This window comes from Podarcis erhardii (genome assembly GCF_964252035.2).
Source record: "Podarcis erhardii genome assembly, chromosome: 6".
Taxonomy (NCBI): domain Eukaryota; kingdom Metazoa; phylum Chordata; class Lepidosauria; order Squamata; family Lacertidae; genus Podarcis; species Podarcis erhardii.
In genome coordinates this window covers 51,555-65,384 of record NC_138510.1, presented here as the reverse complement: position 1 = coordinate 65,384, position 13,830 = coordinate 51,555, and the positions used below count along the sequence as shown (strand labels likewise).

Sequence of the window (13,830 nt, the reverse complement as noted above, 5' to 3'; positions counted from 1 at the left end):
GGCAGAAGACCAGCTTGTATTTTCATGTATCTTGTAAATCATATGTTTTGCTGCAATCAAGCGGTTTGTAAATTTTATTAAACAAACAAGATTTGATCCTGCTCTGCTGCCTCTTACAAGCCTTCCTGCAGAATCCTTGATTCCATCTCCCCTTTCTTAACAATAGCGGTTTGGCCCCTAGGTTGTTGGCTCCCACCATGTGTGCCAGGGGGATGGCAGGGAAGCAGCGCACCCGAGCCGCCTTCCAGCTGCTGCTGGCCTTTTTCATTGAGAGTGAGGTGAGGCAGCAGGGGGGTGGGGGCAGGAGAGGCCTTCCCAGGCAGGGGCATGACATTGCTCTCCCCACACAGTTCCATGACCATGCCAGCTACCTGGTGGACAGCCTGTGGGACTGTGCGGCTGCCTTGCTGAAGGACTGGCAGCTGCTGACTGGGCTTCTGCTGGAGGATCCCCCTGCGGAAGGTGAGGAACAGGTGGGGGGGGTGAAGGGACACCTGGAAGCAGTGAAGAGCATTGACACCTCTGCCAAGGTTGCATGCGTGATGGGGGTGGAGGTTGGCTCTTGCTGGACACGTCTGCCATTAAAGTGTCTAAGGTAACCTGCTTGTCATTTTTAGCATCGCCTGAACACATTCCTAGCAGGTTCATGTCCCGCCCTCCTTTGGCTGCTTCCAAAGGTGCCAGGGGAGGAGGTGGAGTGGTTTGCATGTTGGCAGTTTTAAGCAGTTTTTCTGGCTGTGAAGAGATGCAGGAGCAGTGTTCAGTCTAGATGCCTATTTTTTACCTTCACACAAGTTGAGATGGAGACATTATGGCTGCTGGTGAAATGAAGCCTCTCATTTGAGACTTCTCACAGGGTAGGCTAAAGTTGGAGGGGGGAACATACAAGGTGGTGAACTACAACTCCCATCAGCCCTAGCAGGCGTGGCAAATGACCAGGGATGATGGAAGCTGCAGTTCACCAACGTTGAGGTGGGTTTAAAGGGCAGTCCAGACACGGACAGTGTATGAGGTGTACAGTGTGGAACAACTGCATTGTGCTGGCCAGCAAAGGGCCTGCAGAACTGCTTGGGTGAGCCGCCTCACTCCCTGGCTCAGCTGCTGCCTTGCTCCACAGGCCTCGGAGACCGAGAGGAGAACAGCCTCATCATGTTCTTGGCAGCCAGTGTGCGGCAGGCCACAGAGGGGCAGCCACCTGTCGGCCGGATCTCTGGAAAGAAGGTAAAGGAAGGGTCAGGGTGGCCACCTGAGGTGTTCTTAGCTCAGCTCCTGCCCTCCACTGGGCTATGCTTCCCATCCTTTCTTCTCTTCAAGGTGCTTTCTGCTCGGGAGCGCAAGGTGCAAGTGGAGGATCGCCTCAGACTCACTCAGCACCTCATCCCCCTGCTGCCCCTGCTGCTGGCTAAGGTGAGCCCTGTGCGGGATGGGGGCCTCCCTCTGTGTTACTGGGAGGGGGGCATGGAAGCATTCTGGAGTGACGTGTCCCACCCTGTTGGGGTCTGGGTTCATGGCACTTGACATTCTTGGCTTCAACAAATGCAGACAAGATGGTTTCCCTTGCCCTGGGCAGTGCCCTCCTGTTCATGGCTCCTCTTGGCTATGCGGGAGCCTGAATGTCCCTTCTCTCCGCTCCCTTTGGCCAGTTCTCAGCTGATGCCGAAAAAGTGGTTTATCTGCTGGAGGTCCCGCGCTACTTTGACCTGACTCTTTACAGCAGCGGCCGTCTAGAAAAGGTGAGGGAGCCCTGCGCCTGCCCCCTTCCCTTTGCCAGACCAGGGCTTCGGTGTGGGGCTGGGCTTGCCTTCTCCACCTAGTCCAGAGCTGCCATTCAACCAGGCTGCTGCACTTCCCCCAAGCATTTAGAACTGCTGCTGGCCCAGCTGTGGGAGGTGATGGAAAAGCACACAGACTGCGAAGTGCTGGAGGCTACTTCCAGGACTCTGCACATGCTCTGCTCTCCAGAACTGGCTTTCTACAGCCGTGCAGATTTTGCCCGCAGTCGTCTGGTGGACCATCTGGCGGATAAATTCCAGCATGAGGAGACTGAACTGTTCCAGGTACAGAGCACTGGTGGCTTTGGCAGCTTGGAATGGTCAGTGGGAAGGTAGTGGCCAGACCACAGATGGGTGGGTGCAGCGGAGGTGCCTGGGAATGGGGTTGGTGGCTGGGTTAGGCAGTGCACGTATGGAGCAATGCTTTTCCTTCATTTCACCCTCTTCCACATAGGAGACTGTAAGAGTGTTGAGGTACTGGGTTGCTTTCCTGCTTCACAGATAGACAGGGCATCTCTGTCATTGCAGTCCATGGAAGACCAAAAGACTGCAATGATCACGGAGGAGAAACAGGCATGGTCAATTAGGTTTTATTTCTCTTGGTTCCTGTTCAGTCCCCCGGCTGTCTGGAGAATGAAGATGTGTACTGTGTGGCTACCACTCTCAAACGCATTGCCATCCTGCACAGGTGAGCACAGGGAGGAGGGAGAGTACCAGGCCGTCCTGTTGTTTTACAGGCCCTATCCTGGCTAGCGTCCCAGCTCAAGGCTTTCAGACCCTCCCTCAGCTGCTCTGGAGCAGCCCCATGCTGCTTCTGTTGCATGGAAGGAAGAGGCAAGGAATGTCCTTTGCTTTTTTGTCTGCAGTGCTCATGACCTGACCCCGTGGAATTTCTTTGATCCCTGCATCCGACTCCTGGGCCACACAGTGGACACAGAGGAGATCCCCAAGCAGGTACTGCAGGGTTAGAGGGGCTTGAACTGACAAGTGCCCTGGAAAAGTGGAGATGAACATGAGCATGTGTCCACAGTTGCATGCCTGTGTGCCGTCTCATTGTTGCTACCACATCCTGCTCCCTTCCCCCATTTTGGGGGGTGGGTGCAGTCTTGCAGCTGCAGAGTGGAAGGCTCCTCCCCACCCCAAAAATTCTTGATCTTGCTTTGGCTACTTCCACATCTGCCTGACTTCCTTTGTTGCAGGTGGTCATCTCTGCCATATCCTGTTCATACTTCTCACTCTGTTGGGAGCTGTCCCAACTCTGTGCCGCCACCGCAGCCTCTGACCCCCTTCCCAGACAGGTGAGCAGGGCTTTTAGAGAGGGTGGGTCTCCCTTTTGCACCACCACACGCTCATGACACCACTCCTCCTTCCAGGAGCAGCTGCTCAGCCTGAAGCAAAAAATGGCTTCCTTCTGCTCCCTCTGTCAGAACTACCTTGTGGACATGGACCCCAGTGTTCAGGAGCAGGTGAGAGCAGGAGACAGGGTTCCAGGGTTCCTCGTGGGAGTTGGGATTTTGGCTCTTGCCTACTTCGTGAAACACTCAAAAGAGCTGGGCTTCTTCTGCTGTTGGCCACAGGGATGCTTGCTCATCTCTTGTTCACATTCTCCCTTCACAACACGAGAGAGAGAAGTTGCCAAATCTTGCAAAGCCCACTGGCCACAACCCCTTCCTTCTTATTCATGTGGGTACAAGCAGTACTGCCACACAACCTTCAGCATATAGCAAAGGACTCTGATACTCTGGGCAGGAAGCTGAAGGACCTTGGGGCAAAGGTGGTCTTTTCATCTACCCTGTTGAAGGTTGTGACCCAAAAAGAGAGGGTAATACTGGAGGTCAACCACTGGCTGTGCAGGTGATGTCAGGAAGGTTTGGCATCTTGGATCATGGTCTCCACTTCTTGAGGAAAGACTTCTGGCAATAGATGGGCTGCACCTCTCAGCAGTTGGCAAGAATGTGTTTGCTAAGAGTCTCACAAACCTGATCAGGAGATCTTTAAACTAGATCCTGAGAGGGAGGGAGACAACATTACAGTTAGAACACCAGTTACTGGGGACAGTAACTTCATTGATGCGCAGGAGACGGAGGTGGTGCTCCAGAAACCTGCTAAAGGGCAGGAAACTACAAGAAGGAAGCAGCTGGAGGAGTGACTCATGGTTTCATTTGTTGCATGGCTTGGCCTTGTGCAGCTGATTTGAGTGTCTGTGTGCAATGGTGTTTGGGGGGCAGCAGCCTCAGGAGTCATGGAGGAGGGGAGGCATTGATTTCTTGCCCCAGCCACAACTGCAATGCAGTGGGTGGGAGCTTCCTTGCCTGTTGCTGCTGGGACAAGGAAGAGGCTGCTCCTCCCCTTTGCCTGCCCTGTTGATTCCGGGGGGGGGGGGGTTCACAAAAGAGGCAGTGTGTCCCTGCTTGCTGCCCTTTTCCTGCCCCTCCCCCATTTTCTAGGACTTGCTCCTGAATCCTGTGATGTCCCTTCCTGCCCCCTCACTTTCACTCTCTGGTTTCCCTGCCAGGCCTTTGTGGTGCTGACTGACCTGCTTGTGATTTTCGGCCCTCAACTGCCATATGGGGGCCACCGCCTGCTCCAGGAGCTGGTGTACGAGCCAGATGTTGCTTTGCAGTCGCAGCTGGCTGGCTTCCTTGTGGACCACGTCTTCAACCACGACCAGGTCAAAGGTACTGGGCTGGGCCCATGGTGCCACTGGCTGCAGGAGGGCAGGGGGTCCCTGGGCAGAGCAGCCTCCCCCACTCTTCCTCTTGTTGGCCTCAGGCAGCCAGGATGAGATGCTCCAGATCGAGGAACTGCACCAGCGCCGCAAGCTGCTGGCCGGATTCTGCAAGCTCATTATCTATGGAGTCCTGGAGCTGAGTGCTGCCTCAGACATCTTCAAGCATTACTCCAAGGTTGGTGGGGGGCGGGCAGATGTGCCCAGGCTCTTGGCTCTGACATGGGTCCCCTTCCTCTTGCTCAGCGATGTTGCTGGACAGCTGGTTGGGTGCCAGATTAGCTGTTCCTTCCCCAACAAGGCCCCAAGAGACCCACCACATCTGGTCCTCCATGTGCAGCTCTGGTGGGGACGACTGTTGCTTTCGGCATTACCTGGAGCTGTAATGCGCAGCAGCTGCCTGGTGGTAGAGGATGGGGACCTTCTTCCTCCCAGGCTCCCAAGGGATTCATTCCCGGAGGATGGGGAATATGCGTTACAGTTCAAAAGATCACAGGCTCGGTGCAAGTGCAAAGCATTAGGCACGTAGCCAGAAGCGCACTGAACTCATGATCAGGCAGCAGCAGATTTAAAAGACCCTGTTACCGCACCCAAAGTCTCACCACTACTCACCAGGCTGGTCGGGCCTGGCTAGGGGTTCGATTCTGGCTACCTTTGTGCAGCATCCACCTGGGGACAAACCCTGGGATTCTCTGTTCTATGTGATGGTCAGCAGAGGACTGTAATAATAGCTGTCTTTGACCCGGTCTTTCTGGCATCCTAGCATGTCCCACGTGAAGCATTTTTAGCTTGGCAAATAGCACCAACACAGATAGTCCTGCTTAGCTGCTCAACTATCAACCATGCCCACCATGGCCTACATGTGCCTGCCTGCCTGTCCATTCATCTCTGCAATGCACTTACTCCAGCAAAGCAGTTGTCTCTTACTCTAGAGCAGCACATTCCCAGGGAAGCTCCCCAGTACAATCTGAGCAGAAATTCACCATCCTGATTGGCACAAACCTCTTTGCATGTCTGCAAGAAAAGAAATATTTTTGGTCACCTGACAATGTGATGTCAGGGGATTGAGGGATAGGCACATGGCTGGGAAGGGTTCCCTCTGCCTGTGCTACAGCCCAGACCCTTTGCAGCCTTCAGAGCCCAGTCAAACGCATCTCAATGGCCCATGAGTGCTGTGCTTGCCGGGCCTGAGGTGTCTCCAGCGGGTTGCCAGCTGCTGTCCAGCTGCCTGACTTTGCAGTTAACCAAAATAGCCAGCCAGTGTATTGTTCACAGAAGCAAAACTTGAAATGCACAAGTCATGGCTCTTGGGCACAAGAGGATGTTTGGAAGCCCATTTCCAGTTGGACCCTAGCCAAGGAGTGCTGCCTGCTAGGACTATTGCCCTTCCTTACCCATCCCATAATAGGGAATAGAACTTTCTGTGCGTTTCTCCATGGCTTAAGCCCTATGCCTTGGGAATGGAGTGACTTTAGTGTTCTGCCCCCGCCAGGCCTACAATGACTACGGGGACATCATCAAGGCGACACTGAATGAGACCCGCCAGATTGACCGGACCGAATGGGCTCACACGCTGCTCCTCACTCTGCAGCAGGTAATGGGGGAAGGACCTTGAGCCAAGAGGTTGGGAAGAGGCCTTGGGTGACGCTCCCTTGCTCTTCCTCCTAGTTGCTGACTCAGCTGCTTCTGGAACAGGGACCTGTAGGCGTCCACTCTGCCGCCTTCCTGGAGATCCGGGATTTGGCACGGCGCTTCTCTCTGCTCTTCGGGCTGCACCAGCTGCAGAACCGCTCCGCCCTTGTCACTCTGCATAAGTGAGGATGCTGCCGCCAAGGCCTTCTCTTCCTGTCTTGCAGGGTGTGGGAAGTAGTGGGAGGGCAGGATCTGGTCCAAGAGCAGCCAATGCCTGACAGGAAGTCAGCTGAGCAGGTGGAAGGGTGGGCCTTGGGAAGCCAGAGATGGCTGGTCCAGGGGCTCAGTGCTCTCTGCAACAAATGGCAGTGGCTTTCCAGGGTTCTGCCTGCAATGGACCTGGGCGCAAAGTAGCTGCTTCTGCCCTGAAGCACAGCCTTGTCCAGTTCCTGGGTGTGGGAAGGGCAAGCCAAGAGGCTGGCTCCCCAGGTCCAGGAGGCATCCCTGCTGCACTTTCATTTGCCGTAGGGATGGGATAAAGTTTGCCTTCCAGGAACCGGTGGCCTCCGACTCCAGGCTGGACCTTGTCCACCTGCCCTTCTTGGAGCTGCTGAGCGAGTTTTCTCCGCGGCTGGTGCCTCCCGACAAAGCCTTGCTGTGAGTGACTTGCGAGGGAAGAGAGGAGGCTGGGAGGTCCCTGTGCCCCTCGACTCCATTCTCTGCTGTTAAGCCTAATGCAGCTCCTCCCTCTGGCAGGCTGTCCTATCTCAAGAAGATCAGCCAGGTGCACCTGTCCTTCCGACGTGGAGAGGAGCACCTCTGGGCCTCGCTCCTGGTCTATCAGCGCTCCCTGAGCCCCCAGGAGGAGGCAGCCCCCTCACCAGATGTACCTGCTCAGCAGAAGCCTGGACCACCTGCCAAGAGGCGGCACCTGGATGGTGGGAGGCAGAATGGAGGGGGGCAGGGTGGTGGTGGTTGTACTGCTGCAGAGTTGGAAGTGGAAATGGCCATGTTTCTCCTGCCTTGGCAGAGTCCCTTGGGCATAGCGATGCCAGTTTCTCCTCCACTTCTGGCAGCCGCCTACAGAGCCCCTTGCTGACATCCACCACCTTGAGGAAAAAAGGCCACTTGGCTGCCCAGCTGCTGGGCCAGGAGGACTCTGGCTCCGAGTCGGAATTTGTGCAGAGGTGAGCTGGGCTGTGGGTGGGCTAGGGCTCGCTAGCACCCTCCCTGCAGGAGGCTTGACTTGCTTCTCTTCTGCCTTTTCAGCCAACCAGTGCAGGGGCCACAGCAGGGCCACAAAGCCTCTCGCAGCCAGCCGCAGCCCAAGAACCGTGGCAGCCTAGGCTGGCAGCTGGGGCGGTAAGTTTGTCTGGGCCCTTGAGTTGCTGCAAGCTGGAGATTGGGCAATAGGGTTTCACCACGAGGCCTCTGCCAATTTAAATAAGTGGAAGTAATGTTTTCCATGAGAGAAGAACAAGTGATACAAGATTTTGTATATGCTGCTTTATGGGTTTGTGGTTATATTCATTAATATGAATAGTCATTATTACAATAAAGCCAAGATGCTTGGCGTCTGTGCATCCAGGGAGAGATTCCTGTGACTAGACGGTCTTTGCAGGGCAGCTGTGAAAAGGCAGAGACAGGGCAGGCACCAAGTTGGAGCCATCCAGACTGCCTCTCCCACCCCCAGAATAAGCTTTAATCCCCCCAACATGGCCAGGCAGCAAACGTCCCTTTGCTGTGCCAAGACATGCCTCTGTTTTTGCCTCACAGGCTGACCCTGATGGAAGTGGGAGAGCCAGAGACCAGTGAGGAGGAGGTCGCCTTTGGCAAGGTGAAAAGAAGCCCCTGGCAATGGGGGGGGGGGGGGAGAGCTGCCTGCCCCCAGGTCCCCTGAGAGCCCCAGCCAGCCTGACCTACAGCACCTGCTCCTCCTTGCACCCCCTCAGCTACTTTCTGGTTTCCCTCTTGGGGGCGGGAGGAAGGGCTGCATTTAGCAGGAGGAAGGGCTGGAGTGACTCCACTTTGTGCAGCAGGCAGTGAATGGGCAGCTGGCCCACCTGGCTTTTGTCCGCAGGAGTCAGAGCTGAGGCCTCTCCTTGCCTGCAGGATCTTACCTAATCCCCTTAACACCTGCCTTCCCTCTTCCTGCAGGATTCCTGAGGTAGGCTCCCCCCCCCCTCGCAGTTTCTCAGGGGGCTCTATGCTGCGCTGCCCCTCCTGGGGTTGGAGGCTTCAGTTGCTTGTTGCCAGTGCTGTTTGTCTAATCGACGATCTGGTTTTGGTGCCTTGGGGGGGCTCTCCTTGCCCTCATTTCTCAGGGACAGTTTTTGTTGTGTAGCATTTGAGGTTTTGCCTCAGCTCCTCTCACTTGTGGGACACTTTCCATTCTGCTATTTCTGTTCTGCTGTTCCTTTTTGATTGGGTTTTGTGGAGCTGTTGGCTGAGAAATAAAACTGTTCATGGAAAACTTCTGGTGCCTGCAAAGAGGCTGCTTTGACAGGGGCCGGCGAGGGATGTTGCACGGTTGGGCCCTAATGCATCTACCCTGCGCTGAGGCGGATGACGTAGGAATCGCTGTGGGTCACGTAGCGCACCCAGCGGTGAGGGAGGCTTGGCTGCGGCCCCACAAAGCGCAGGAAGCGGATCTGCAGACCAGAAGATGTGTGTGCTGGCACCTCAAAGGAGAGGTTGGCGGGGCCCAGCTCCAGCAGCCGCGCCCGGCTCAGCCCTGGCACCTCCAGCTGCAAAACAGACACACATGATGGGGCGGGTGAGTGTGGCAGCAGAGATGGAGCAGCAGCTGGAGGGCCACCATTGTGGGGCTTCCCTCCATTGCTGCACCAACTGCTGAGGCCATCAGTTAACCCCTTACCTTGAAAAGGGCTGAGAGCTGGGAGCCACCTTGGACTCTGGGAATGACCCACTCGATGGACTTTGTGGCGGGCTGGAAGGTGGCGGACTGCTCAGGACTGCTCAGCTCCTGGGAGAGGCTGGGGGTGGGGGAACAGCCGTGAGGGGGGGGGGAGCACCAAGCAGGGGCACAAGAACACCTGCCATGTTGGAAGTGGCCTTGCAGCAGCCGCCCCCCTCACCTTACCTTAGAGTGGCCTTAGGCACAGGCAGGTGGAGGTGGATGTTCACTGCGTGGCTGAAAGAGATGGGATCCGTAAGTGGGGCAGAGCAGGGTGAAGGGGGTGCCCCCTTCCTAGTTTGCCCCCCCCCCGAACTACAGGGAAGCACTCTACCTTTTGGGTGACAAGTCACAGCGAAGCTTGAGGTAGATCTGCACTCTGCAGGGGCGGAAAAGGTGCAGGGTGAGGCAGGGCTGGGGGCCGCCCCCTTCTCCTCCCTTGCCCAGGGCACTTTGAGGGCTGCTTGAGGTGGCAGCCAGCCCCACTCACCGGCCGCTGGGGTCGTGGTTGATGGTGGGGAAAAGATGGAAGGGCAAGGCCGCAGGGGTGTCGTCCGCCAGCTGGTACTGCATCAGAGTCAGCTGCTCAAAGAAGGGCAGGGCTCAGCAGGTGGGCTTCTCCCAATCCCCATGGGCCAGCCCCCCGCTCGCCTGCCTTTACCTCTCCTTGGCTGGGGTTCACGCGGAGGATGCGGCTGCGCTCAAATTCGTCCAGCTTGACGGAGCTGTGGAAGGAGCACTCGTCCACGCGCACTGCGGTGCCATAGCCTGGGGGAAAGCAAGAGAGGCTTTAGCGGGGGCAGGTCCTGAGGTTCTGTGGCGGGCAGGGGGCACACTCACCTCGCAGCTCAGTCTTGCCCACACAGAACTCTTCAGTGAGGCCAACCCGCATCTCTGCAGGGGAGAAAAGGGCACAGCCTCCATGAGCTCTCCTGGTTCCTCAAGGGGCATTTCCCCCCAGGGAGGAGGAGAGCCCTCGCTACCTCGTGTCTCTAAGTGAGGAAGGGAAGCGGCTACTGTGTTTTTATCCTTCAGCTTATTTGCAACTGAGGTCGCCCTGCCAAAGGTGATGGGGCAGCGGGTACACTTAACTTGCACAAGCCCTGCCTAGTGGGAAAGTGGGAGGGAGGAACCCCCATTCCCTGCAAGAAATGAACCTTCACAGTAGGGCCAGGGTCACATCTCCCTGCAGCAGAACTCCCTATTTCTAGGCACAACCCCCCCCCCCCAAAAAAAAACATGGCATGGATTCCTTGGTCACTTTGCACCATCCTTTGCAGGAGCCTCCAGTGCCCCTTGGGACAAACCTGCCCCTGCAAGTGGTGTCCAGACAAGCAGGAGGTCCTGGCTTGTCCTCTGAAAACTAGCCAGGCACTTTACTTTATGATGGGCAGAGAAAGGGAGGCGCAAGCAGAAGCTATCCGAATTGGCGGTTGCCCTCCCTGGTCAGGACATGTCTGTGAGGGCATTTACTCACCGGAGCAGCCAGGAAAGAAACTCTTGAGGCGGATTTCTCCTTGGATGTCAGTCTTCATGGGGGTTCCCTGGAGGGAAGAGGCACAGGGCTCAGGGCCTTCACCTGGGCAGTGCTGTGGGTTCAGGGAAGGGCTGTGCAAGAGGGAATCTCTGGCGCTGCTTTCGACTTACGTTGGCTGCAATGATGACTGTGAGACGCTCCACTACGTCCAGGAAGACCTCTGGCCGCGAACTCTGGAGGAAGAGACAGGACAGCTCTGCTGGGGCTCTTGCATTGTAGGGCCCTTGGGGATCCCTTCCAACCCTACAGTTTTGCAATTCTGTTCCCACAGTGACCAGGCAAATGCTTCTCCAAAGCCCACAGGCAGGCAAAGCATGACAGCAAGTCCCCCTCTCATGCTCTCTGTGTTGGGGGCCAGGGGAGGGTTCTGGCCGGGTGAAGGTGCCCTGCTTGTCTGAATGAATCTTCCACCAGTTTCTGGGAGCCATTTGGGTTCTGATACCAGCAGAGCAAGAAAACCTCTTAGGCCCTTTCTCTGCACTTCTGCCTTTTTTTCTGAGCTACCAAGCCCCAAACACAGCAACTTTCCTCACGGGGGAGTCACTCCACCTGCTTGATAATTTTGGTTGATCTTTTCCTAATGTTTCCCAGCTCTGCAATATTTATCTTGCAGGAGGTTGACCTAGATGATCGTGGGATAAACTACAGTTCTAGGATTCTAAGTGCAACAACCAGAACTGAAGTTGGTGTGTTGGGTGTGTTAATGCCATAGAATCGTAGGCCGATACCATGGCATTATGACAGTGGTGGTTTCAGATTACAGGTGGGAGACAGGCATTTGTTGCATCATAAATGTTTGTTGGCAGTCAGCACAACTCCAGCCCTGCCAGCACCTTTGGGGAGCTTTTGCTGAGTGACTCAAGATACGGGGCATCTTACCTGTTCCCCCCGCAGGGACAGGACAGGACGGGCAGCTGCGCAACTGGGAGCCACTTTGCTTTGCTGTGTATCTGCTCCAAACTGGATCCACAAGAAATAATAATTATTGGAAACGGGTGTTAATCTGAGTCCTGTGAAGCTGAAAGAGTCCTCAACTCTGTGAACAGCGAAGCAGCTTATTGCTGACTCTCAGTGAGAGGTGTGTGAGATCTTGGAGAATGCCACAACATCCACATAATAAGATGCTACAGAACACAAAGAGGAAAAGAGCAATGGCACCCCAATATTACTGTAACATAATAAATACTTGAAAAGCAGAGGTCACCAATATACTTTACCCAGAGCGCTTACGCAATGCCTGTTGTTTATTGGGGTTGGGACCATTTTTCAGCCAGTGGGCTGGATCCTTGGATCCTTAGCTCCTTCAACCACTGTCAGCCATTTTGACAGTGGCTGGGAGAAGCCCCTGTGCCAAATTCTAGATTATCACTGGCAGTCAGTGTAGACAATACTGCTTGAGGAATTAGCAGTGGGACTGGCATACCCAATGTGTTAGAAGAGGTGTTATGCATACCACCCTCTTTCCTGCTTTTTCCTTGCAGCCTCACTTAGCCCATCTAGCAGGAGGCGGCTTTGGCTGCAGCGGCAGAGAGGCACCCAGAGCAGAGCCATTTCTTAGCATTTTCAGGCCAAGCATGACAAATCCAGCCCAAGGGATCTTGACAACTGGACAGAAGCACATGGCCACATACACAGCCTTGTGCTGTGCAAGCAAGTCTCCCTCATCTAGCAGCTGGGGCTTCTCATGAGGAGAAGGTCTTTAGAAGCTAAAAGGCATTAGGTGAACCTCAATGCCAGGTGGCCATTCACTCCCATGGAGCCCATTTCTGGGTCTCGCACTACCAGCCCCACTCACCAGGCCCACCGTACTGAGGTCAAGAAGACTGAAGGGCTGGCTGAGCACAGGCTCCATCTGGATGAAGTTCTTCAGCACGTCGGGCGCTGTTGTCTGGATGTAGCCATAATCCTGAGGGGAGGGAAGAGTTGTGGGTGCAACCAGTTCCCTCCTTCCCTTCCCCTTTGTGCCCCAAGCAAGAAAACACCTGGCAGCATCTATGCAGCAGGATTACTAGCCACGCACAGATTTGATAAAAGGAAATCAGTTAAGATGAAAAGCTAATAATGGCCAGGGGGGGCGGGTTCAAGTGGTAGCCTCCTCACCCCAACTTCAGATAGAGCCATATCCAATGCCAGGCTCCGCCCTTTTAAAATGGTTTGCATGAATGGACCCTTCTTCTGCAATGGTCCTATTCTGGCTTGGGACCATGGTGCCCCCCTACCCAACTGTCCTGATGAGGTGCCACACATTTTGATCCTTGAAGCTGGGTGTGAGCCTGTTGGCACTTCTGGTGTCTTCTTCCGCTTACGCGGTGGATGTCATGCTGTGTTCTGTGTGGAAACTCTGCTATGAATTTGTCATGGCCTTGTTTGATATTGGAGCTTTTTGCACTGGTTGGCCTTCCTGGCAGGTGCCATTTCTTTGCATGAGGCGGCTGGCTTGCTGTCAAAAGGGGCCCGGTGCTCCCCCACCCCACCTACCAGGAGCTCATCCAGGAGCTCATAGATGAGCGCAAAGTTGAGGCTGACCGTCTTCTCACTCAGAGAGCCGCAATAGTCCCGCAGGAGAGTCACCAGCCTGGAGGCAGAAGGGAGTACAGGTGTCAACAGAGGGGGAGGGTCCCCACAGCGCCCCGCCCTGCACCGCAGGCAGCAGCCTCACCGGTTGAGGAACTCGACAGCTGCGAAAGGAGAGGCGTTGGGCAGCACCGTCACCACGAAGTACAGCCCGGCGTGGCGCACGTGCGCGAAGTGGAGTCCCTGGCGCGCCTGCTGGAGGGAAGGAAGGGGGAGAGGGGTGTCAGTCAGCGGCGACCCGCTTCCCCTTGCACGACACAGCCCCCCCCCCCGCCCGCCCGCCCGCCCGCTTCTCTACCATGAAAACGGGCGCCTGGTCCCCCGGCAGCGCGGCGATCTTCTGGCAAAAGGTGTCGACCAGCTCGGAGTCGCCGTCGCCGCGGACTGAGGTGGGGGGGGGTCAAGGAAAAAGGGGGGAATCCGAGCCCGCGAGGTCCCCCCGCGGCCCTCCCCTCCCCCCCTCCCCGAAGCTGCCGGGCGCTGCTTCCCTGCCGGGCCGGAGCGCGCGGAGGATACAGTCCTTGTAGAGGAGGCGGTCGCCCTTGGCGGAGAGCACGAAGACCTGAGGCAGCATCGTGGCGGGGGGAGGAGGGCGAGCCGGGCACTCTGCACATGCCCCGGAGAACCCGGCGAAAGGAGCTGCCGGAGCCGGGGCGGGGCAGACAGATCC

At 56.1% G+C, this 13,830-nt stretch overlaps 2 protein-coding genes across 5 annotated transcripts in view; one reads left to right on the top strand and one right to left on the bottom strand.

Annotated features, from left to right (window-relative positions):
• Positions 1 to 8,605, top strand: part of STAG3 (STAG3 cohesin complex component) — a 25,974-nt gene extending 17,369 nt beyond the window's left edge. For 2 of the 3 annotated variants that reach the window (XM_081866739.1, XM_081866737.1), the window contains 19 exons: positions 182 to 278; positions 351 to 462; positions 1,118 to 1,221; positions 1,315 to 1,407; positions 1,644 to 1,733; positions 1,857 to 2,057; positions 2,387 to 2,460; positions 2,639 to 2,726; positions 2,972 to 3,070; positions 3,146 to 3,238; positions 4,288 to 4,450; positions 4,545 to 4,678; positions 5,993 to 6,094; positions 6,169 to 6,314; positions 6,661 to 6,789; positions 6,889 to 7,070; positions 7,163 to 7,319; positions 7,402 to 7,494; positions 7,909 to 8,256. In XM_081866739.1, the coding sequence (XP_081722865.1) occupies positions 182 to 278; positions 351 to 462; positions 1,118 to 1,221; positions 1,315 to 1,407; positions 1,644 to 1,733; positions 1,857 to 2,057; positions 2,387 to 2,460; positions 2,639 to 2,726; positions 2,972 to 3,070; positions 3,146 to 3,238; positions 4,288 to 4,450; positions 4,545 to 4,678; positions 5,993 to 6,094; positions 6,169 to 6,314; positions 6,661 to 6,789; positions 6,889 to 7,070; positions 7,163 to 7,319; positions 7,402 to 7,494; positions 7,909 to 8,032 (2,281 nt within the window). In that variant the 3' untranslated portion in view covers positions 8,033 to 8,256. Of the gene's footprint in view, positions 1 to 181; positions 279 to 350; positions 463 to 1,117; positions 1,222 to 1,314; positions 1,408 to 1,643; positions 1,734 to 1,856; positions 2,058 to 2,386; positions 2,461 to 2,638; positions 2,727 to 2,971; positions 3,071 to 3,145; positions 3,239 to 4,287; positions 4,451 to 4,544; positions 4,679 to 5,992; positions 6,095 to 6,168; positions 6,315 to 6,660; positions 6,790 to 6,888; positions 7,071 to 7,162; positions 7,320 to 7,401; positions 7,495 to 7,908; positions 8,257 to 8,289 lie in introns of those variants that run through there. The other variant, XM_081866738.1, reaches the window with a different exon arrangement.
• On the bottom strand, positions 8,532 to 13,830 carry AP4M1 (adaptor related protein complex 4 subunit mu 1). 2 transcript variants are annotated; one of them, XM_081866740.1, is made up of 15 exons: positions 13,677 to 13,830; positions 13,459 to 13,544; positions 13,246 to 13,355; positions 13,065 to 13,161; positions 12,382 to 12,492; positions 11,466 to 11,546; positions 10,697 to 10,759; positions 10,527 to 10,593; positions 9,890 to 9,943; positions 9,711 to 9,817; positions 9,540 to 9,631; positions 9,384 to 9,428; positions 9,236 to 9,286; positions 9,011 to 9,128; positions 8,532 to 8,879 (listed from the first exon to the last, which is right to left on the bottom strand). In XM_081866740.1, exons 1-15 carry the CDS (start codon positions 13,732 to 13,734, stop codon positions 8,679 to 8,681), a joined length of 1,341 nt encoding a protein of 446 aa, XP_081722866.1. In that variant the 5' UTR covers positions 13,735 to 13,830; the 3' UTR covers positions 8,532 to 8,678. The 2 variants fall into 2 exon arrangements, with proteins under 2 accessions (XP_081722866.1, XP_081722867.1); XM_081866741.1 differs by having other exon boundaries at positions 13,246 to 13,352.